Source organism: Amblyomma mixtum, chromosome 2 (genome assembly GCF_055824585.1).
Source record: "Amblyomma mixtum isolate Tamu chromosome 2, ASM5582458v1, whole genome shotgun sequence".
NCBI classification, from domain to species: Eukaryota; Metazoa; Arthropoda; class Arachnida; order Ixodida; family Ixodidae; genus Amblyomma; species Amblyomma mixtum.
Genome location: NC_143013.1, coordinates 104,762,312 through 104,787,391, shown reverse-complemented (window position 1 = coordinate 104,787,391; position 25,080 = coordinate 104,762,312). Strand labels below are relative to the sequence as shown.

General features: G+C 45.8%; 1 protein-coding gene and 1 long non-coding RNA gene across 2 annotated transcripts; both read left to right on the top strand.

Moving 5' to 3' along the window:
• The first annotated feature begins 271 nt into the window (after positions 1 to 271).
• Positions 272 to 3,974, top strand: LOC149360378 (uncharacterized). Its single transcript, XM_089567848.1, has 5 exons — positions 272 to 388; positions 1,123 to 1,274; positions 1,593 to 1,660; positions 3,246 to 3,329; positions 3,838 to 3,974. The coding sequence occupies exons 1-5, from the start codon at positions 272 to 274 to the stop codon at positions 3,972 to 3,974; spliced, it is 558 nt and encodes a 185-aa protein (XP_089423974.1).
• Positions 3,975 to 19,065: 15,091 nt separating this feature from the next.
• Positions 19,066 to 24,709, top strand: LOC149360377 (uncharacterized). The gene is made up of 4 exons (XR_016288322.1): positions 19,066 to 19,276; positions 21,393 to 21,531; positions 22,727 to 22,850; positions 24,628 to 24,709. It is a non-coding gene; the product is annotated as an uncharacterized LOC149360377 (long non-coding RNA).
• Positions 24,710 to 25,080: the final 371 nt, after the last annotated feature.

The following is a 25,080-nucleotide window of genomic DNA, read 5'->3' as shown; positions in this document are numbered from 1 at the left end:
TTTACCTTTCTGACACTGGATAAAAACTGCGCACGTTAATTGCAAATATTTCATATCATATTATTGCAAAGACACCAGCTGTTTGCGTGCAACAGTGAGTTCCATTTCCTATCGCAAAAAGAAACCAATAAACGAACTATATGATTGATTCCTCCTTTGCAATACCTCCTACGCACGACCAAACACGTGACCCGGAAGATTCCACTCGCTTGCGTACTAACTGGCGAACTAAGAGTGGAACTTCACAGCACCGTTCTGACGCGAAGACGCAATGAGGTTCGCCACGGCGGCAGTCGCTATTGCAGCAGCCCAGGTTGCATTGTTCTTTGCGCCTGCTAGCGGCAAGGCAGCGCACCGCCTCGCTCGTAACGTGACGGACGTATTTCAGGTGAGTTGAGAACTGCTTAGAGGAGAAGTGTGCTGCCAAGGGTTAAGTGCAGACAGGAGGGAAGGTAGCATGTTGTTTCTTTTTTTTTCAGTAGCAAATTGCCATAGCTCGTAAGCCACTGTGGTGAGCTGCGGAAGATAAAGAGATACATAACCTATTGGCGACATGTACAACGCCATTGATTTGACGTTCACCAATGTGCGAGACAGTACCCTTTTAACTTTTCATATAATTATTTTGTCAATGGACATCACCAACGTCCTAAAGCAGAAAGTTTGTGAGAGCATTTCCTTCCCGGAAGTTTTTCTGTGCATAGCGCGGCTTTTCTGAGGAAGCCCCAGGAGAACTGACCCTGGGTAGCTTTAGGTTTGGTGGAAGAAAGGCCATTCCAGAAAAATGAACAGCAAACCGCAGACACGGTTCCCGCCAAACGCGGGTGAGGCCCAAATGCTTAGGACGTACTCAAGGCGCCCAGCTTATATACACATTGCCCTAACCAATTCTGTAAAACTGCACAGCAGGAACTGGCCATATAGCGCGCTTAATGAGTTCACACATATGCCGGTTGATTTCTCTTAGCCTCATGTTCGTAGTGGGTGGCGTGAAAGTGGTCGTCTACTTATTACCAAAGCAGTAATGAAACTGCCTCACTTCTCGAAGCTCGCTCCAGATTGATATTGGTGCTTTTGCGAAACGGTTTTGCGAAGCGCCCCGTTCTTTCAACTCTGTTGCAGGTGTTCGCCCACTTCCCTTACGTCGTACTAGCTTACACTTCAGGGGACGACCCCGAATTCCAATGCCTGACCAACAAGCGAGTGCAGTTGGACATGGACGCCAAGACAGCCACCTACGTCTGGATGTTCAAGGGCCACCAGGGGACCGAGAAGTAGGCTAGACTATGAGATACATACCGACGGTGCACCCCGCCGCGGTGGATCAGTAGTTACGGCGCTCGGGTGCTGGCCCGAAAGACACGGTTTCGATCCCGGCCGCGGCGGCCGAATTTCGATGGAGGTGAAATTTTAGAGGTGTGGTCAGTGCTCGTTAAAGAACCTCAGGTAGTCGAAATTTCCGGAGCCCTTTACTACGGCGTTCCGCATAGCTTGAGTCGCTTCGGGACGTTGAGCCCCTATAAACCAGTAAACATACCGGCGATGTGATGCGAAAGGGTTCTCCAACTAATTTTTCTTTTGTTCATTTTCAGAAAGAACTTGTTTATACATTTGTCAGCTGGGGACGCACCTGACAAGGTTGTCTTCACGTTGAACGACGGTAAACAGAGCTTTTCTCTTTATGAGAAAGTAAACCATATTTTAGCCCCATTCTAAACACTCAATCATTCTGAATAATGAAGCTTAAAGTCCTAGATGAATGAAATATGTATTGTTCTTTTTTAAAAACGAAAACAGTGGCACTGCACATTTTTCATAGTTCTGAGGCGTACAGTCATTTGCTTTTAGGAGTATAGGTGTTAGAATTCCTTTTGAATGAATTTAACATGCCATGTATTGTATTTGATTTGAGCAGAAGTTTGTAAATTTGAATTCTCTGAAATACTTAGAAAATAAATAGAAATTAGTTTAAATTTATCCGACAGATCCAGGGCATAAGTTCTGAAAAAAGTGTTTAGAACAAAATTCACACACTAAAATACAATTTCAATCGCGCCTCGCAGAAAGCGCTTTGCAATATCGAGTTTTCGTTTGTGAAAGCTGCACCAACGCTGGGCACTAAAATTTGCCCTCAGAAAAACAATATCTTCTCATTGGCAGATTTGACATGATCGCTTGAAGTCACTTTCTAGCCTTCCGCGATATGATTTGGGTGTCGCCTGTACACGCCCATACCGTGCAGCTTGGCGCGCTTTGTGTGAGTCGAGATCCTTATGAAGCGCGAATAATGGAGCTCAAACTAGCCCTCGACAGCTTCGCTCTTCATTCAATGAGGTCAGCCGAATAAGTGAATGCTTTGCTGATTAAATCATAAACCACATTTTCGTACTCAAAACCGGAGCGTGTGTCCGCTTTCGGAGGCTGCAATTCATTATACGGTTTCTGCCCCATTAACAAACTTCGAAGCCAAGATAGTAGAGCTCATGGGCCATGTGAGTCATCAGATACCATTTTAGAGAACAATCCCACAATTCTCACTTTACGAACAGCTGCTCGCGAGAAAGGAGGTGGTTGTATTGCAAACAGAGCGCAAGCTTTGTCCTGTGGTCGTCAGGACTGTTAGCAACCAGTTGTTCTGGAAACAAACAACCCAATAAGCGATGCATTGAACCCAACTGGAGAATCTCAATCTGCTGACAATTCTCTCTTGGCACCTAAGGTAAAAGCTACTCCAACGTAGCTTTTTAGCCCCATTTCGAGCTTTGTCCAAAGAAACTCGTCGCGTATCGTATCAGCGATATACCTTCTCAGCCTTTCAGCGATGACTACCCTCACAAGAATCAGTGATGATCCATGCTGTAACAGAAGGTTCGCTCAGTTGATCTCAGATATTAATAAGCCTGGCTATTTGTTCTGAATGAGCTCTAAACATGCTGAAACCTGCGAAAAGTCAGAAATTTTCCGCTCTTAAGGTTCCCTGAAACTCTTGAACGATGCCCTTTGCGACTAATTTGACTCCTGATGTTTCCTTAGAAAGTTATAATCTCCGGAGCAAAACATCACAGAGAAGGTTGTGCTGATGCCGGGTAACCATACTTTCTATTGCAAAACTTCACAAAAACTAAAGCGCTGCTGTACCGCTATCACTACAAGAAAATGGTTTAACATTCTCCCCCCAAAAAGAAAAAAAAATACGTTACGCCGGGAGGAACTGCGTACAATGGAATTCAAATTTTCCTTTCCAGACTCCATGGAGCAGTGGGTGGCCCACTTCCTGTACACGGACTACAAGGACTGCGCGATCAACGAGATTCCGTACGGCGGAGACCGTAAGAGGAGCTGCGCTCCAACATTGACTTATCTTCTGATATTATTTTGCGTCATTGTGCCGCTACAAAGTAAAACCACCTCAAAGTAGTATTTTCTCGCCTTGGCTGGCGTCACTGCAGTTTAGGTCGAACTTGTTGATAAAAAAAAAAATAACGCACTGTCACTATCGCCAGGCAAACTCCAGAGATTTTGCTCTTGTATACCACGATGACATAAGCTACGGACTTTTTCAATCAGCGCGGATAAATATTTACATAATTCAACAGCGCCAATGCCTAAGAAATCTCATAGCTAACCTGGCTGAAAGCTGCCGAACCAAGCAGCACTTATGCGAACAAGTTTTCCTGTTCTTTTTCTCACGAGTGCACTTAGTTCACCTAGTGTGCGACATTTTTTCTAATGGGAATTTTTGCGCGTGATAGCAAAATACATTTTTACGGTGACGGTAGGCAGTGCCCTTGAACATGAATAAATTTTTATGCCTCACTGTTTTTTTTTCTTCTGCAGAGTGTCAGCTGTGGGTTTCAGCCCGTGTTAAGGACAACGTGCCACAGCATTGCCTGGACCATCTAGAAGACATTTGTGACGTCAGTGTGGAAGAATACTCGAAGGAGTCTTGCGAAAACGACAAGGATGACTTTTGAAGAAAAAGAAGCAGAGACTGCTTGCAACTGCTTACAAGCAAATACTATGTAATGAAAGCTTGAATAGAACGCAAACTTACGCGATCACGTTAAAGAGGCTCCTTTTTTTTTGTCTTTATGTGTGTCACATCTGGAGATGCAATCATTATAGCATAATGAAACTTCAAAAACAGCATTGGCCGATACCCAATGATAATTAATTAATTTATTTATTTATTATGCCCTCAGGGCCATTACGGCATTACAGAGGGGAGTGGCTACAAAAAATTAAATTTAACAAACAGGAGTTAATTAAACAGGCAAAAATACAAACATGACTACTACACATACATTGTTAGCTAAGGCGTTCAGGGAAAGAAAAAAAAACAATAACACAGTATAAAATACATCCTAGTTAAACAATGTTAGCAGAACTTTTTGCTGGGCTAGTTGGTCCATTCTGACATTGGTGAAAACAGCGCGAAAGAAGAAGCCCGAAGGCGAAACGAGGAAGTGACAGGAAAGAGCGCTGACTGACAACTCAATTTATTGAGCGAAACTCGCGCAATATATAGGAAGGCAGGGGCAAAGATAGTCAGATGCAGTCAACGTCACATGGTGCAAACAGCCATAAAAGCGATAAAAACAAAACAGGGTGATAAAGCTAACAGTGAACTGAATCTCAAAAGGGATGGTAACAAAATGAAAACTACACTCAATGACTATACACAGTTTACGTCACATGGTGTAAAGAGCCATAAAAGCGATAAAAACATAACAGGGTGAAATGGCTAAAAGTCACCAGAATCTCAAGGGGATGGTAACAAAAAAAAATTAATACATGATGACATAAACAGTTAATGTCACAAGGTGTAAAGAGCCATAAAAACCGATAAAACATCCATAGCAGGTAACAAGGGTAAAACGGATAAAAACTGACGAAATGGAATTGTGGAAAGAATAAAAACTAACTGAATGTAACAACGTATGACTAAAAACATGCACAGACCTTAACAATAAAACGAAGAAACAGTGACACTCAACGATTGAAACACGCGTAGTCAACAATAAAAATTTAGCAATGTTGTTCCAAAAAGGCAAGTTCACTCCAGTACAATGATTTTGACGCGTCACTGACACATTCCAAGCCCTTTCTTTTTATAAAGAAAGGCTCCTTCAACTCTCGGGTTACGCTGTCTCTACTCCTATCAAGAACAACAGTTTCGCGTAATCGAGGCATGCATTTACACTCTTTGCAATGAAGCGCTAGATTAGAGCCAGTGCCTTTTTCAAATGAGCGCTCATGTTCCCTTAAACGTTCATTCAGGCACCTTCCGGTTTGTCCAATATAAACTTTGTCGCATGTAAGCGGAATCTGGTAAATCACCCCGTCCCTACACCTGACGAACATGTTGGCATGCTTTACGCCACAGGTTTGCAGTCTTGGCTTCTCGTTATTTATCCTGTGACACAACGTAGCTAGCTTGCAAGGGGCAGAAAAGACTACGGGAATCTCATATTTATTTGCAACCTTTATCAAATTATGCGCTACCCGGTGGGAATACGGGATAACGGCTGGCCTCACCCTCCTATTGCTTTCCTGAGTAACGTTTTTCTTCTTGCCTTTAACTTTCTGAAGCAGAGCTTCAGTCACTGCCGAAATCACAGTCTGCGGAAAACCTGCCTGTAGTAACCTTGCGGTCTGCAGTTGGAAGCTCTCTTGCATGCAATGCTCGCATGATTTTGTTAGTGCAGATCCTAATCCTGATGTGGCTATGGCTCGTTTAACGGTTTTTGAGTGAGCTGACTCGTAGGACAACCGCTCTTTTTGACTTCGAGGCTTGTACATCCAACAGAATCTATCTCGTTCCAAGGAGAGTTCCAAGTCCAAAAACTGTAACTTGTTGTTTTGTGGAAATTCACAAGTGAATTCCAAACCATGGCTCAGTTCATTAAACGCATCAGGAATTTCATTTACAGTGGCTCTGTAAGCTGGTTCGTCTTGCTTGGTTAACACTACTAAAAAATCGTCGACATACTTGAAAACCTTTAAAACTTTGCTCTTGTCGAACCTATCGTCCAGATTTTTGTCAGCTGCTGCGAGAAAAATATTACTCAACACTGGCGCTACACAGGACCCTATACAAATTCCTTTCTTCTGTATGTACACCTGATTGTAAAACTCAACCACAGTAGCACTAAGGTAGAGTTCCAAGAAAGAAAGAAAACTCTCCATTGAACTACCCGCTGAATTTTGAAACAACACACCTTTCTTTTCAATGCAAGACTGTACAGCTGAGAACAACTCTTTGTGTGGAATGGAATAGAAATGGTCCTTGGCATCTACCGAAAACACACTTCAAGTGCCTTTGAAGGATTGAAAGAAAGCAATAATTTCCGTCGAGTTCTTTGTACAGAAGGGATCATCAGCGACAAGCGAGTTTAAATGCCTTAACAGGTATTGGCTAATAAGCCTTTGATAAGTGTAGCGCTCACTAACAATACATCGGAACGGAACCTCCTCTTTATGGGTCTTTGCAGTAAAAAACATGCTAAGAGTCTTTTCTTTGCACTTACTTATCATATTTACCAACTGCTCCAGTTCCAAGTTCTTGCAGAGGGCGACAGCTCGCGATTTCACTTTACTCGGCTTGAGGCTCGTGTGAGTGAAGTTCTTTTCCACCGCACAGCGGGTCTTTCCTCCGTAGATTCCGGGCGGCACCACGACAAACCCTCCTTCCTTGTCTGATTGCAGTAACCGCAGATGTCTATCTTTGAAAAAAGTGACGACGGTGTTGATGCCGGACCGGTCGCTTGGGGATTTCTTCGATACTGTTCTTGACAAAGCATCCACTCCGTCCAGCAAGCAGCGCTCACGATTCTCCGGGGACGCTTTTCCAGCCGAAGAACTCGACGGAAATTATTGCTTTCTTTCAATCCTCCAAAGGCATTGGAAGTGTGTTTTCGGTAGATGCCAAGGACCTTTTCTATTCGATTCCGCACAAAGAGTTGTTCTCAGTTGTTCAGTCTTGCATTGAAAAGAAAGGTGTTGTTTCAAAATTCAGCGGGTATTTCAATGGAGACTTTTCTTTCTTTGTTGGAATTCTACCTTAGTGCTACTGTGGTCGAGTTTGACAATCAGGTGTACATACAGAAGAAAGGAATTTGTATAGGGTCCTGTGTAGCGCCAGTGTTGAGTAATATATTTCTCGCAGCAGTTGACAAAAATCTGGACGATAGGTTCGACAAGAGCAAAGTTTGAAAGGTTTTCAGGTATGTCGACGATTTTTTAGTAGTGTTAACCAAGCAAGACGAACCAGCTTACAGAGCCACTGTAAATGAAATTCTAGATGCGTTTAATGAACTGAGCCATGGTTTGGAATTCACTTGTGAATTTCCACAAAACAACAAGTTACAGTTTTTGGACTTGGAACTCTCCTTGGAACGAGATAGATTCTGTTGGATGTACAAGCCTCGAAGTCAAAAAGAGCGGTTGTCCTACGAGTCAGCTCACTCAAAAACCGTTAAACGAGCCATAGCCACATCAGGATTAGGATCTGCACTAACAAAACCATGCGAGCATTGCATGCAAGAGAGCTTCCAACTGCAGACCGCAAGGTTACTACAGGCAGGTTTTCCGCAGACTGTGATTTCGGCAGTGACTGAAGCTCTGCTTCAGAAAGTTAAAGGCAAGAAGAAAAACGTTACTCAGGAAAGCAATAGGAGGGTGAGGCCAGCCATTATCCCGTATTCCCACCGGGTAGCACATAATTTGAAAAAGGTTGCAAATAAGTATGAGATTCCCGTAGTCTTTTCTGCCCCTTGCAAGCTAGCTACGTTGTGTCACAGGATAAATAACGAGAAGCCAAGACTGCAAACCTGTGGCGTAAAGCATGCCAACATGTTCGTCAGGTGTAGGGACGGGGTGATTTACCAGATTCCGCTTACATGGACGGTGCCTGAACGAACGTTTAAGGGAACATGAGCGCTCACTTGAAAAAGGCACTGGCTCTAATCTAGAGCTTCATTGCAAAGAGTGTAAATGCATGCCTCGATTACGCGAAACTGTTGTTCTTGATAGGAGTAGAGACAGCGTAACCCGGGAGTTGAAGGAGGCTTTCTTTATAAAAAGAAAGGGCTTGGAATGTGTCAGTGACGCGTCAAAATCATTGTACAGGAGTGAACTTGCCTTTTTGGAACAACATTGCTAAAATTTTATTGTTGACTACGCGTGTTTCAATCATTGAGTGTCACTGTTTCTTCGTTTTATTGTTAAGGTCTGTGCATGTTTTTAGCCATACGTTGTTACATTCAGTTAGTTTTTATTCTTTCCACAATTCTATTTCGCCAGTTTTTACCGGTTTTACCCTTGTTACCTGCTATGGATGTTTTATCGGTTTTTATGGCTCTTTACACCTTGTGACATTAACTGTTTATGTCATCATGTATTAATTTTTTTTGTTACCATCCCCTTGAGATTCTGGTGACTTTTAGCCTTTTCACCCTGTTATGTTTTTATCGCTTTTATGACTCTACACCATGTGACATAAACTGTGTATAGTCATTGAGTGTAGTTTTCATTTTGTTACCATCCCTTTTGAGATTCAGTTCACTGTTAGCTTTATCACCCTGTTTTGTTTTTATCGCTTTTATGGCTGTTTGCACCATGTGACGTTGACTGCATCTGACTATCTTTGCCACTGCCTTCCTATATATTGCGCGAGTTTCACTCAATAAATTCAGTTGTCAGTCAGCGGTCTTTCCTGTCACTTCCTCGTTTAGACTTCGGGATTCTTCTTTCGCGCTGTTTTCACCAATGTCAAACAATGTTAGCTATGACATTCTTGAATAAATGATGATCGGTGATGGTGGCCGTCGAAGAAGGAAGGTGATTCCACTCATTCGATGTGCGTGGTACGAATGACTGAAAAAAAGTTTTTGTTCTGCAGAAAGGGATGCCAACCTTATGAATGTGATCTAGTCTTGATGATACGTACTGAGGGGGTGAGATAAGTTTGGTATGAAACTGCGGGTGATAGAATAACTTGTGAAAAAGGGAAACGCGAAAAATTTTGCGACGTGATGATAAGGATGGTAAGTTAAGGCTAGTTTTCATGGCACTGATGCTTGCTGTTCTGGTATAGTTAGAAAGAATGAAGCGAGTAGAGTTATTCTGAACCATTTCCAAAGCTTGTGTTAGGTTTGTTAGGCCGGGATCCCAAATTGACGCGGCGTATTCGAGTTTGGGCCGTATTAGAGTTTTGTAAAGGAGTAATGTTAAAGAGGATGGTGCTTTAGAAAAATTGCGTCGTAAGTAGCCAAGCATTCGATTAGCATTGGATATTATATGCGCGATGTGAACGGCCCATGTTAGATCAGAGGTGATGTGAAGGCCAAGATACTTGTAAGTAGTTAGCGGATCTAAAGGTGCGTTATTAAGAGAATACACAGGAAGTTCATTAGCATTTCTTGACACACGCATAAATTTACACTTGTTAACATTTAATTCCATTAACCATAACTTACACCATGGAGAAACAGCGCTAAGGTCTGATTGTAGTCTGGTTACATCGTCATCACAAGTTATTTCGGTGAAAATTACACAGTCATCAGCAAAAAGGTGAATGTGGGAGGAGACGCAGGAAGGTAAGTCGTTAATATAAATGACAAATAAAAGGGGCCCAAGCACAGAGCCTTGAGGTACACCCTAGTGAACTCGACAGTGCTCCGAGGTTACGTCATTAACTGAGACGAACTGTGAGCGGTTAGTCAGGAAAACCTCAAGCCAGTACAGAATTTTGGTATCAAGGTTTAGTCGATGCAATTTATAGATTAATAAACTATGACACTCCTTATCAAATGCTTTGGAACAACCTAGAAATATTAAGTCAGCTGCAGAAGAGTGATCAAGTATTAGATGCAGTTTATGCGTGAACGAGACTAGTTGGTTTGGTTTGGTTTATGAGGTTTAACGTCCCAAAGCGACTAAGGCTATGAGAGATGCCGTAGTGGAGGGCTCCGGAAATTTCGACCACCTGGGGTTCTTTAACGTGCACTGACATCGCACAGTACACGGGCCTCTCGAATTTCTCCTCCAAAGAAATTCAACCGCCGCGGCCGGGATCGAACCCGCGTCTTTCGGGTCAGCAGCCGAGCACCATAACCACTGAGCCACCGCGGCGGCAGACAAGTTGGGTTTCACATGAGTATGTTTTGCGAAAGCCGTGCTGAAATTGTGAAAAAAATGAGTTCGCTTCTAAAAAGTTGGCAATCTGACAAAAGAGGATATGTTCAAAAATTTTGCATGGTATACTGGTCAAGGAAATGGGCCGATAGTTAAGTGGGAGTCAGGTTGATTTCCAATGTGCTTAGAAAAACAGCAGCCAGCGTGGTAGAAAAAGGTATGGCTACCAAGCTAAATTCCGGCAACATTGGACAGAATGCCGATAATGAACTTGACCACCGTGCAATAAACGAGTGATAAGCTTGACCTTAGTCCAAGTGTGTGGCACGTTTTTGGAAACAGTTTGTCTAAGATGGGCTGCTGTCACCACTTCACGCACTTTAGCGTGCGTTCCCAGACACCCTTAGAGCGTGGGGGGTAGCGGTCTCGGACACAAAGGAGATGCCCTCGACTCAGCGTGCCAAGCTCAAAAGAGACCAGCTGCCAAGTGACAAGGGGTTTGATCGTTTGGTGCCCAGCTTTCGCTGGTCGCTAGCCAGAAAATGGGTCGAAGCCAGAGGTTCACAAACAAAACAAACTTTATACAGCAAAGAGATGATACAAATGATTTCACAATCACTCGTGCGAGCACATACAAAGTGATTAAAAACAATGCAACTCGTGCAAAGTTACAATCTAGAGAGATTAGAATAAAAAATAAATATTGCACCTAAAGTGCACTAACAAAAGAGAGAGGCAAAGAAAAAAACACAATATTTCGATCGGGCACTGCGACAGTCCGACGACCAGAGGTTCACGACGGTGCCGTCCAGGAGTCTGGTGCGCGTTACCTCATTGGACCGTGGCTGGGCGAGTGATGTCCCGGGAGTCGAGCGGGCGCGCTACACTGAAGCTTAAACGGCGGCTCGGGCTGACAGACACCTGTCAACACCCTTCATATATCGGCGAGCTCCGCGTCTGTTCGTTCTGCGCGCCAAGGCAAGCGCGCACATACACACAGTATCGGCTGTGCAATCTCCTCGTGCCGGGCGCGCGTCCCCATTAGTCAGGCGCTGAGACTGGCTTCGAGGAGCTTCGAGATCTCTCTGGCGTGGCGCCGCCGCTGACGCGCTAGTGAAGAGGGAGAGGGCATCACTTAGCACACTCAAGGCTATGCCCTCCCAGTCTGCATCGAGTAGAAACGGCTCCGACATTCCAGAAAAGTCAACGACATGCGCTGACGCAATCCCCTTGGCGTCGCACCGGCGAGCTACACTGTAAAAAAATTCCGTGACTTTACGGAGACTTACTACGTGGAAAAAAAGGACCATTTGCATTTTTAGAAAACACGGAGGAGGAGACCGTACTTCAGTTCAATAACGGAGGAATCGTCATTATTTACCCGTAGGCGTTGCAGGGAAGAAAACTTGAACATTCTGTTAGGCAGCAAAGCTTACCACCACACAGCGGTTGACTCCTTCGACATTGTGTTACCGCCAAACGCATTAATAACTTAATTAACGACAACAGAAACAGAGCAAAGGTTGTCATGATTTGACGCCGCTGCTTACTTTCATGCCTGCATGATCAATAATAATTTGTTATTGGAAAGGAGGCAATATCTGTCTCACTGTTTCGGTGAGCCCCTGAGCCGTCCCAGCTAATACGGGAACCATCACAGCAGCGTTACGTTTTTGTTTTGGTCAAACGTTAATGACATTTCTGTTAAATTCTTTTTTAGAGCATTTGTCAAACGCTGCAAATGAGCGGGAGAAGTCACTGGCGCGCTTTTTTAATATTAGCTTCGGTTCAGGGCTGCCCACAGAGCAGCAATACTCCAGGCCGTAGCATCTACTAAGACTTGAAAAGTGGTGTTTGGGTTACGACACATTCAATTCAATATCAATTCTATTTTACAAATGCAATATTGCCTCTGAAATCGATAATCATAACTTGAAGCATTTTTGTTAACTGACAGCTTTTTTTTTTGCACGGTGCCGCATTTCCAGGGGGTGCAAAGCGTTACGGTCTGACAGCAGATGTGAAAATGGGCTTACGCAGCACACTTTCTTTGCAAAATTGGTGTTTAAAAAAAATTGCATGTCTGCTACATTTGCGATCTCTGGGAACGAAATGGGGGAGGCCAGGGGATGTGCGCAGCCAAGCAAGTTGTGCTGGTGCTCATACACCTTTCATCCCACACCCTCCTCCTCCCCCGAAATTTTAGAGATACTCGCTTTGAACTCGGTAGGTGCCTTGGGGTCACCTTTATACCCCTTGCGCTGCTGTGGTGGCGGCCCCACTTTGCTTCTCTTTTCAACGACAATTTGCGTTCTTGTGGACGCAGTGGCGCAAGTACGCTTTGACGCACGGAAGACCGATGTGTGAAAGGTAAGTGTAATTTCACTGCTCTGCATCAAACGATTTGTCGTGCCGGAGTCGTATTTCACCTTTCGCTGCGAAGACAGGTGCTGTCTCAAGCGCGCACAGCTCGGTGTTCCTGCGTAAACGACATTCCAGGTCCCAGGTATGCAAAAGCGTTGTCACTAGCCCACAAGAATCTCGCGTTCATTTAGTGCTTACTACGGAATGCCCTAATGCGTGGCGTAGATTACCGAGCAGAGTGCAGCAGCCTCCAGAGAGAGAGAAACAACTTTATTTTGCAGCCGCTTCCAGCAACCTTCGAAAAACGACCTTTTTTTTCGTAACGCAAAGATGTTTCGTTCGCTTTAGGTCAATTATAAATACGACTAAACTTTAACAAACTGATTTAGTTAACACATTGGAAAACAAGAAAGCAGTACGCAGAGAATTGCTCACTACAACTGCTCTTTGAGGCGTCTCGCAGTAGTTACATGCTACTGCTTTGGAGGGTGCGCGTCCAGTTCCGTTCTGCTTCTCCTTGGGTAAAGCTTTCTTTTTTTCGCAGGGGTAGAGGCAGCAGAAAGGGAGGAATGGGCCCATTGTGAAAAGGAACCTTTCCTACCAGAGAGCAGGGCGTCCACCCGCGTCAGAGCGGTGCAGACGTGCGTCGCATGCGCTCCCGCCAAGCAGCTGTTTTTCGGCGTTCAACTTGGGCCTGCGGGCCGGAAACTACCGCGAACAGATCCGTATTCTCCCTCCGTGCAAGGGGACACTGGATTTCGGGCAAACGGTGGACTATTTCACATTTCATGGGACTTTTCACCTCTCGGACGCGTGAGAGCTAGCTAGGCCTAACGCCCAGACCTAGCGTAGCTACCCGTGCATCGACGGGAGCCGGCCCCTGGGGCGGCCCCGTGACCACCACGATGATCAACGCCGTCGACGGAGATGAACTGGCACCCTCGGAATTTGAGAACGGTGAGTGGGAGACCGTTCTCAGCATGCACGACCGCATGAAGAAAAAAGGCGGGAAGCCTGGAAACGCCAGCGGAAACGCTGGCTCGAACGCCGCCGCGAATTTCGGCGGGAACGCTGGCGATCACGGCGCCGGGGAGAAGAAATCGACTGCCACTCAGAAAAAGAGGCAAGACCCGAACATCCGAAAAAGGGCACCAATGCCGAAGCTCCCGGAGAGCGACTATAAAATTATCTTCAGGCCCAGAGGCTGGAACTTGAACGATTACGTGCCACGTCACCTACTGCAGGCCACCTGCGCGGCCGCGCAACTACCATACGGAGATGTCCTGGACGAAGACACTTCAAGAATCAACTCCGTGAACAACACGTACACGATCAGCACACCGAATCGTCAACGCGCGAGCACCTACGCGAGGATAAAGACGATAGTTATCGGGGAGAAGACCCTCGCCATGGCACCCTACGTCGCGGCTCCCGACGACGCAATTAAGGGCGTGGTATACAACGCCTATGATATCGGAACACCGGAAGAAGTCCGTCAAGGATTCATCAAACGCAACCCGGACATCGAAGTACTCAACGCCAGAAGAATTGGCAAGTCCAGATCTATTCTCATCACCTTTGGAGAGAAAAAGCTTCCCAGACAAGTCTTCTACTGGGGATCAGTGTTCATCGTCTACCCGTACCGAGAACGGGTAGAGACCTGCTACAACTGCAGGAAGACGGGACACAGGACGGATGTGTGCTATAAGCCATGGGTAAAGCGTTGCCGCAGATGCGGCGAAGACCATCCAGACCCACCGGAGGGAGAACTGCCGACATGCAAGCCCGAATGCATCGTATGCGGGGGGCCACACAACACCGGCAGCCGGAATTGCAAGTATCGGCTGGCAAAGAAAGCACCTTATAAAGCCAAGAACGACCTGGGGCAACTTGACTCCGGACACCAACCAAGACCGAACACCAGGGACCACAGCGGCACCCGCCAAGGCCACCGGGGGAGAAGCAGATCGAGCTCCTTCCCACCATTACCGGGGACCGGAGGCGCCAGCTCGGGTCCTGACAGAGAGAGCAGCTCGAGCAGAGGAAGAGGCTCAAGCAAGGACAGAGACGCGGGCAAAAAGGTGAGCTGGCCAGATAAGGCCTCTTCTTGGGAAACCGCTCGGGAGAAGGAACTGGTAGAGCAGCTCGCCAAGAGGGACAGAGAGCTAGACACCTTAAAGAAGGAAATGGCGGAGCTGAGGAAACTCATTCACGCTAACACAAAACAGCCGAAGGTGGTCGAAAAACCTCCTTTGCAACAATCACAAAACGCGAGTCAGGCGCCCCCGCGTGACACATATGAAGGGGGAGACATTCAAAACGCAATGGATACAGACACCAGAGTCCCCTTGAAAAGACCTCTACCCAGAGAGGAAAACACAGACGACAGTACTCCCAAAAAGGCGGCAGAAAGTCCTAACGAGGACGCATCGGCTAAAACCCACATCAAGGTTAGGCCGGACATGAACACACTATTGAAGCGGGTTGACGCTCAAGACGCTAGAATTGATGCCCTTACCGCTAGGGTAGACAAAATAGCCGAACGTGCTGACAATCTGACGGCGGAATTCGTCACGTTCAGGGAACGAACCATGGGTTGCTTCCAGCAAATTCTGGAACAACTAGCAAACATAGAAGCCAGGCTTCCCCCTGTTGCCGGCAACACCCTCCCCTCGCTGCAACCGCAGCAGCAGCCTCTATAGGACATCATGGCCCCTAGCCAACAAATTAGAATCTGGCAGTGGAACTGCAGAGGCTTCCAGTCCAAAAGATGGAACCTGCAGGCATACATTCAAAAAAACATAACCACACCGGACGTAATCACGCTGCAGGAGGCAAGCGGCATGGTCAAATTAAATGGCTACACCGCGTACACCCCGCTAGAAGTGCAAAAAGAGCACAAACCCAAGTCGTTCACGGCCACGCTAGTGCACAGAAATCTAACGGCAACACAACACGCACTCGAAAACACAAGCGAGGACTACGTGATGTTAGAAATAATCCCAAACAGAAAGGGGGACAACAGTCTCTTTATTCTGAATATATACAACTCACCGAAAAACCGGGGCACAGGGCTGGCGGACCTATTACGTAAAGCCATTAGACTATCTTATAAGAAGGGATTAGTAATCACGGGGGACTTCAACGCCCCGCATCCGGCATGGGGATATCGAACGGCCTCCCCTAAGGGAAACAAACTATGGACAGAAATCCAAAACTTAAGGCTCACGCTACTAAACAACCCGCAAGACCCCACGAGGATAGGCAATAGCGTCAGCGTAGACACGTCCCCAGACTTGACGCTAGGCAAAGACCTCGAGGGTGAACGATGGTCAAACACAGGACACACCTTGGGTAGCGATCACTACATCATAGAGATTGAAACACAAACCAGGCCGATGAAGGGGAAGCTGCGCGAAACGAAGCTGACAGACTGGGACACCCTCCGAAAAGTACGGGACAGAACCGCTCCGAGGGAGATATCGGATCTAAATCAATGGGTTGAGACACTCAAAAAAGACGTAAACAGTCACACTAGACAGACCCCAACCACCGAACATGACATCACAGACTCGAGGCTGGCCCACATGTGGGAAGCCCACGAGAGCCTCTTGAAGAGGTGGAAAAAACAGAAACACAATAGAAGGCTAAAGAAGAGAATATCGGCACTCGAAAAACAGATAGAAGACTACACAAACGAGCTTCAGCGTCAACACTGGGGACAAATTTGCGATGAAATGAATGGAAAGCTAGGGTGCAAGAACACGTGGCATCTTCTTCGCCACTTACTAGACCCAGGACAAACAAAGTCGGCGGCACAAGGGCAGCTTAAACGATTGATTCACAAATACCAGGGAACAGCCGCGGACCTAATAGAGGAACTGAAGAGCAGGTACCTTAACACAGACAAAGGGGGTTCATCTCCAGCTTACCAAGGAGCAGAGAACACACAGCTAGATGAGGACATCTCGATAGCGGAGGTATGGAGAGCAATGAGTCAACTAAGAACCACGTCGGCAGCGGGGGCAGATGGGGTAACCAACAAAATGCTAAGGAACCTAGATCTAGTCTCGGTCACGGCAGTCACAGATTACCTAAATGAGATATGGAAACGAGGTAGTCTACCTTCACAATGGAAACATGCCAAAGTAATCTTTATTCCAAAACCCGGGAAGAAACTTGAAGTGGGCAACCTCAGGCCGATATCGCTAACGTCCTGCCTGGGGAAGCTGATGGAACATGTCATATTAAACAGACTCCAGGAATACGCAGAGGAAAGGGAGGTATTTCCTGAAACGATGCTAGGCTTCAGGAGCAAGTTGTCCACGCAGGACGTCATGCTCCAGCTCAAAGCAGACATCATAGACCCGCCCAACAAAGGGGGCGCCAAAACTATACTGGGCCTAGACCTACATAAAGCCTTCGATAACGTCAAACACGAGGTCATACTAACTAATCTGGCGGAGATTACCCCTGGAAAGCGGACCTACGATTACGTAAGGGACTTTCTAACCGGCAGAACCGCAGAAATAAATCTAGGAGACATCCAGTCAGAAACTATTAAGCTGGGAGATAGGGGAACTCCGCAGGGCTCAGTGCTCTCTCCTTTCTTATTCAACCTGGCGTTGAAGAACCTATCGCCGCTATTGAAGACTGTCGAAGGTATAAACCATACGCTATATGCAGATGACATAACAATATGGACGCATACAGGAAACGATGGGGAAATAGAACAAAATCTCCAACACGCGATCGATATTGTCCAGGAATACGCAGAATGGGCAGGACTAAAATGCTCGCCAAGCAAATCCGAACTTCTGGTGATCCGGAGGGCTAGGAAACGCGATACCAACGCAGGAGACATTCACGTACTGGTAAATGAGACTCCGGTAGCCAGAGTTGACAAAATCAGGGTCCTAGGACTTATAATACAGGACAATAGAAAGAACACAGAGACAATAAACAGGCTTAAGTCCACAATTAACATGACAACCAGGCTCATAAGGCGAATAGCTAACAAAAGACGGGGAGTCAAAGAGAAAGATCTCTGCCGAATGGTTCAGGCTTTCGTGATAAGCAGAATAGTTTACGCCGTTCCCTACCTCAAGCTAGGGCTGGCGGAACAGAACAAAATAGATGGGATCATAAGGCAGGCATATAAAGCAGCATTGGGGCTGCCCCACTGCACTCCTACGGAAAGACTTCTTAAACTGGGGATCTACAACACCACCACGGAACTATGCGAGGCACATATATTTGCGCAATTAAGGAGGCTTGCGACCTCACCCCCGGGGAGAAAGATCCTGAGCAACCTAGGATTACATGATAAAATTCCGGAAAGAAACGCGCAGGCAAAATTACAGACCAAAGTTAGAAAATCACTCACTATTAAACCACTTCCAAAAAACATGCACCCTGCTTTTCACGAAGGCAGGAGGAGAGCCAGAGCAAAGGCCCTTGAAACCAAGCTCGAAGGCTCGGAACACACAACCTATGTAGACGCGGCGGAATACGAAGGAGGCGACTCCTTTGTGGTCGTGGCCGTGAACGACTCAGGTGAAACATTAACGGCCGGTTCGGTCAAAACAAAAAACTCAGGGACAGCGGAGGAGGCGGCTATCGCCATGGCAATGGCCAGCACCAAAGCAGTCACCTTAATTAGCGACTCCAAGGTGGCTATCAACAATTTTGCGCGGGGTATGATCTCCCAGGAGGCAGAACGAATATTAAGACATAAAGACTGGGACCAAAGAGAGGTGGAACTAATATGGGTGCCGGCACACTCGGGGAACAGGGGAAACGAGTTGGCTCACAGTATAGCTCGAGGTTATGTCAGCCGAGCAGTGAGCCGGGTCGAGTCCCCAAATTTCACGAGAGATGCATTCATATCATTTCACGAATACACCAATCAGTTTAAACTGGAAAGGAGGATCTATCCGCCACCAGACAAAAAGCTCGACAAAAGCCAGGAGGTAACGTGGCGTCGGCTCCAGACGCGAGCCTTCTTTAGCCCGTCGAGACTAGCACACATGTATCCAACACAATACAACGCTACTTGCAAACAATGCGGCGAGATAGCCGGATATGACCACATTTTATGGAGCAGCAAAAAGGCGCCGCCACCGGCGGACCTACTACCAGTCCCTTCTCTAGAGCGGTGGGAGGCTATACTGGCCAGCTCAGACCCGTTGACGCAAGTCCGGGCCACTGAGTGGGCTCACAAGGTCGCCAAGAGCCATGGGCTCGAAGCCACCTAGTATAATGCCCACTAGTGCTCAGTGCTGACAATAAACGTTTTCCAATCCAAATACCAGAGAGCAGAGAGCACGCCGCGCCGTTCGCGAGAGGGCATCCTCCTCTCAACCTCGGGGTGAATGTCCGCGGTCTGTTTTTTTTTTTTTTCCCCTGCATTCCAAGGTTGACCGTACCATGCGACTTCCTCTATTGTCGGCTGTCGCGTTCGTTGAACAAGCCAAGCTAAGCCAAGCACTGTATATGTTTGGCTGGCGGCATGGAGGTAAAAAAACTTTTCTTTTTCTTCCTCCATGGCTGGCGGTGGCCGGTGGTTGTTTTGTGGTCCACGCCGGCGTACGCCAGCCATTGCGCCACTTTCGTCGTTCCAGTCTTCGTTCCACGCGCAACCAGAGTAACCCTCAACTGTTTTTGCGCGCGTCTTACGCCGACAACGTTTCACCGCAGCTCCTGTAGTGGCCCGAGTGGCTCTTCTTCCTGCCGGGTGTCCGGCTGCCCGACACAACGTCGGCCATGGCGGTAGGTCTCTCGAAGCGCTCGCCTCCCTCCCCATGCCTCTGCCGCGGTTCTTCTTCTTCTCTCTTCTCGACATGTTCTCAGCGCACTCTTCTGCGTCGTCGGATTTTGTCCGTGCTGTGCTCCGCGCGCACCTTAGCGTGCCAGCTCGCTTCAGCTATCGCCTGCTTCAGCCTGCTTCAGCTATCGTCGCCTGGATTATCGCCGTGCTGTATTGTTTTCAAGAGGGACCTTCGGCGTGCGCGCCTGTCGCGCTCCTTTCCATTTCACGCGCGGCTTAGTGCGCCCGTGTTCATAATCTAGGCTGCTCATCGGCTGCTGCATGTGCTTGGCTACATCTGCTTTGCGCACACTTGGATACACTGCTTGCTCGTGTTTTTTGGTAGCGTCGCACACTCGGTGCAAACTATCATGTACATACCGCATCAAGGCAGTACGTGATCAAATTGGCGTTGACTGGCGGCCTGGTGCAGAGCGCGTGTGAATCGTTTACGTTATAATGACGACGTGGTAAATTAACTCTTATATCGTTGGCATTCGAACCTCCGTGTATTTGTGTCGCTGCACTGGCGGGGAGGCTTGCATTCCAAATGCATTAAAGGCTGTCTTCGTAAAAGGAATGACTAGAGGCTGCATGACTGGCATTGCTTATTTCATTGTTTGCTCAGAGAAAGCGTTTGTTGTAAGTGAGCAGTAGCCGCTATTTTTCATTGTTAAAGTAGCAACATCAGCCAGCATGCATTATCATTTTTACACTTGAATGACTGAAAAAGCATCACAGCATTGCCTTCATTTTTTTTTCTTGTTGCTTGCACAGCATGAATTGTGCCTACAGATTGCACTTTTGCATGCGTTTTGCATTTTCGCGAGCAAATGTTAGGCAAGAAGTTTCAAAGGCACCGTGTATTGACCTGGAGTGCTCGCTATTAATGTAGCAGTATTTGCCATGCTGAATATCAAATCTACATACTTCAAAGCGTGTTTAGCACCTTGTCTGCATAGACTCTTGCCTTCAAGGAGGGCTTGGAGGTTTCACTTATCTGCTTAGTGTTAGAAGTAACAGCCATCACTGATGATAATACTTATTACAGACATGTTCTGCATGTACAGTCAGGGCGGAATGAAATGCAAACACACATATGTCGTACTTTTCTACTTTACAGCGAGATATTCATTTAGAAAAGGCTTGTAAATGAGTACTTCAGTAGATTCTTTACCCTGAAACATGAATTAGGCTAGCTGTATACTGCAGTTGAAAGCACACAGGCACAATAATTTGTCTTGTTCATCCACGTGGCTCATATTTCATTCCAGCCTGACTGTACACTACTCTCCCAGCAGGTACCCCAACTGAAGCATGCACTGTCTTGTGAAAAATGCTGCACATATGTTTTAGAAGGGTGCGTGAAACAATGTGCAGCTGCTAATATTGAACTATTAGTATCTGAGACCTGATATTCAACTGAATCATCAATCTGTCTCCTGCTAGGAAGGCACAAGCATCACGCCCATGGCTAATTCACTGCCCTTCACCCCTGTATTGGTTTCACTCCTTGAGTTATGGTATTAATAATTACCAATTTTACGACAAGGATATATGAGAGCACATTGTGAGCTAAATATGGTTAATGAAAGTCTTCCACTCTGTACAGTGATGTGGTTGGTCTTGTACATCTTTACTAATGTCTTAATTTTGCTTTATGCAAGCCTTGCCTTCCTGTTGTATCCTATGTCCTCCATGGCCTCCTATGCTATCTGCCATCCTCCTGGTCCTCTCTTCGGCCATTTCTCCTGTTTCCTTTGCACTAACTATTGGTCCGGTGCCTGCTGGGAAAATGACAGCCAACACTAAGTCCCTTCCTTTATTTCCATGAAATCTTCACTGCTACTACTAATGCTGATAGTACTATATCAGTATTTTTGTGATAATAATGTACAAGATAGTAGCTAAGCCAATGGTAGCTGAGTTGAATATCATGCATGTCTTGCATGCGATATATTAACATATTCACTATTACAATACCCTCGATTTCTTTCAGTTCAGACATTTGGCCATAGATATTTTATGCTTTTTTTCTAGTTTAGTCCACTCAAACAAACTTTGCTTTTTGCATTGCAGGTAGAATCTACAATGAGTGCCGCTCTGTCTTATGAGCAGGAAGCAGTATTTATGGATCCTTTTGACAAACCTTCTGTCGCCTTATTATGTGCTGAGCCTTCATCATGGGGGAAGCAAATGTCATGACTTGGATTTCTACAGAGGTGAGACATCACACCCAGCCTCATTTTTTCTGCGACGTGCTTAGGGGATTAGCAAACCTTCGTTTAGTACTTCTTTCACCTTTTTTCAGTGGTCCGGCATGGTGAATAGATATGGTTCTCTGGCTATAACATAATGATATATGGCCACATTATAAAGGCGTATGAATTGCTACACTTATACTATTTTGCATGGCCCTCTTTTAATGCTTTTTCAGCCTTGGTTTGTTGAAACGAGTAGGAAAAATGAACACAAGAACGAGAAAGAACTAGGATTTTCTATATTTTACACACATTTTCTGGCTTCAGCGAATTAATGCCAAATAGCCCAGTTCTGCACAATAGTTCTTTCAGTTAAGCACAGCTGTATCTGTATAACAATTTTATGCAGGGACAAAAGGCATTTTGCATTTATATTCTGTACCTCCTCAGTAGCTCAGGCAATATGAAAAATTAATTTCATTTTTTTTTCTTTTATACTACAAGATGTCATATAGAGATCAAAGCTATCAAAACTGAATGCAAAACGTGCACAGTTCGCGTGTACTTGCAGAGGCTTGTGAACAGAGCCCATAGGATTTTTTTCCTTTATGCAGAATGGAAGATTGAAATTTTTTTTGCATAATTAGATCGTGATTGGAGCATGAAGTTACATGTTAGAAGATGAAACCTGCCATATTGTACAGGGTCATCCACTCTTAGTGCAAACACGCGAGCGCATGGCTGTGCTCTTTGAAAGGCTCATTGGAAGGCCATCGAAACGAAGTGGCAGATGAGGCGAAACACCACATTCAGCTTCTTCTCCAGCGCCACACTGCTGCGATGAGCGGCTGTGTCACTTGCAGTAGCTGTCTGAAAAGAGCGGCCATGTGTTCGCAGTAAGAGTGGATGACCCTTTACATTTTGTATGCTAGAGTGCCGACTCTTGCATCCATCTAAAAACATTCATACAGGTTATCTGGTTAGCCTCCTTCCTTGATACCACATTTCTAGAAATGATACTTAACTATGTCAGCTTTATTTTGATCAGAATTTATAAGAATGTATCGCATCACCAAATTTTGTGATCATATATGACAAAATTCAAAAGGAGATTCATGATTGGTATTGTTTAGTCTAGGGCAGTAAAATGCCATGCACCTAGTGCAAAGTAAAATTAAATATGACCAGTCTAACAAAACAAACTCCTTTTTTTTAGAGGGAAATCTTTCGACCGAAATGCTGGAGTGGCTTGACGTGATGAAGACATTGACAGGAGTGCACTCAAAAGTACCCATATTTGGGATGTTACGAGAACTGGCAGACAGCTCTTCAAGCAATTGGTGAGTACCTTGGTGCTCTGCTTCTGCTGTTTCGTATGTGACCAGCTTTTGTTTTTACCTAATAAGGGTGCGTATCCTTAAAAATATCAGCACAAATTGAAGAGAATTTCGATATTCTTGCATGAGATGCCACTGCGAGAACTTGAAAATGATATCTCGCATGTACACTTCACTGCTGAATACAGTAAGCACTGCTTGATAGCTAAGTGCCTCTGACGTATGAGAAAATAGATAGGTTGCTGCACATCATGTGGAACTGCCCTGTCGAGCACTTTGTCTTCAGGAAGTGGATGATTAAGTAGTAATTTCTTAAAGAATTTCTAGAAAATAGCACAAACCACACGACCGGGAAGAAATAGCTGATGCAACACACTGACTCGAATGACACCATGTGCATGAAGGACCTTATGGAGTTGCCTGCTATGTTGCACGAGAAGAAGGTCACGCAGGATGGGTGTCAAAGACGAGCTGATTCAGGTGCCTTGTTTCTGTCCCTAGTACTCACTGCAGAACTCAATGAACAAGCAGCAAAGGTTACAGCTGAGCATGGCCAGACTCTTGCGCTTCCCTCCACAAGCAAGCTGGAAGCACAGTCCTTCGATACCTTTAATGCTTTTGCTCACAACATACATTGTTGCAGCACGTGGCGAGGAAAGGTACACATCCTTGATTTTAGTGCCAGTGCACTCACAGGCCCCAGTAACAGATCATTGAGGTATCCTGTCATATCAACAGGCATCTCATGAGGAATGAATTCTCAGGCTTCAGAACTTATAGTGCTCTTTGCAGAAAATGTCCCAAAGGTTGTTGCCACATGGACCTTTTCGAAATAATGGCCCAGAAAGGCGAGCCTTCCTTATGTATTTTGTGAAAAAATGCCTAAGACGTGGGTATTTCTGCTTCTTCATGGGTGCTGAAATGTTTGTGAGGGAGATGTTTTGCTGATATAGAACGGTTTTGCAAAAAGACAAAAAGAGACTTTGAGGCTGTGCGAAGCAGCAGGAATAAAGAACATTTCACAGCTGATGAAGAAGCAGAAAGACTCACGTTTTAGCCCTTTTTTGCACCAGAAACATGAGGACACTTCATCTTTTTGGGTCATTTCGATCCTGGCGCTATGTGATTCATTTGCCGGACTTGGGCAAACAAAACGTTAACAAGTACAAATTAAGATCCACATGGCAACAGAATTTGGTTAGATTCCTGTAAAGAGCCCATTCTGAAAGCATGAGGATACGCTCCTTGTAAGGCGTACTGCAGACTTATTGGAATACCTCAGTGGGCAGTGACCGGTATCTATGACTGCATTTTCATTCGAAATCGGAGATCTGTACATTTTCTTGCCCGTGCTGAGATAATGGAAGCTGTGAGCGAGCATGAGACTTGGGGAAGTGCACTTGCACATTGCTTGTGGGCAAGTTTTCGGCCATACTAAGATGTTGCCATTGTTCCTTGCTCACTAAGATTTGCAGTGAGTACTATGGACAGCAAGAAGGTATCTGCATTGAATTGTTTTTGGCACCCATCCTGAGCTACCTTCTTTTCGGCAGCTCAGGGCATTCATGCACACAGTGTTGTCCAGGTAAGCACATTGTGTGTTTTTTCCTGGTCCTGTGGATTTTACTTTCTTTCCTATAAAGAAAAAGTGTATTTGGTCAATGAAACGTAATGGTTTGGGTCTCATTAAATATTTTTGCAAGGCCCTACAAAAGCCAGTTGGTCAATAGTGAATAGTTTCATTGTGTTTGCTAAGTGAGGTCTTTCTTATGCTTTTCAGATGAATCTGACAGCAATATGCAGACGTACAATGTATGCAATTTGTCATGAAAATAAAACGTATGTGCCTTTACTCACCCAAACACTCTTCTTTCATTCTAAGCCACATGCTTTGTACCGCCTGTTCCGTATTTATCTGTCCGTGTTAGAAAAAATTCTCCTGCGCAAACTACTGGACTGTATGGGCTGAAACGCCGACTACAAGGTAGCTTATGATAGTCTTCGTCTTTCGATATGTAATTTAACATCTAAACTTGCCTACATTTTCAGGAATCGGCGAAAAACTGCATTCGGCTGCGGCAGAACTTTTCGTCCAGGCGAGCAAAGAAGCCAGTCTGACAGACTGCGCCATCTGGCGAGCGGTGCTAATTTCAAGGAGCAGACGACACGCACATCCCAAGAAACCGCGCGAGGTGCGCATTCCAGCCCCAAGCCGTGACATCGGTTGCCTCAC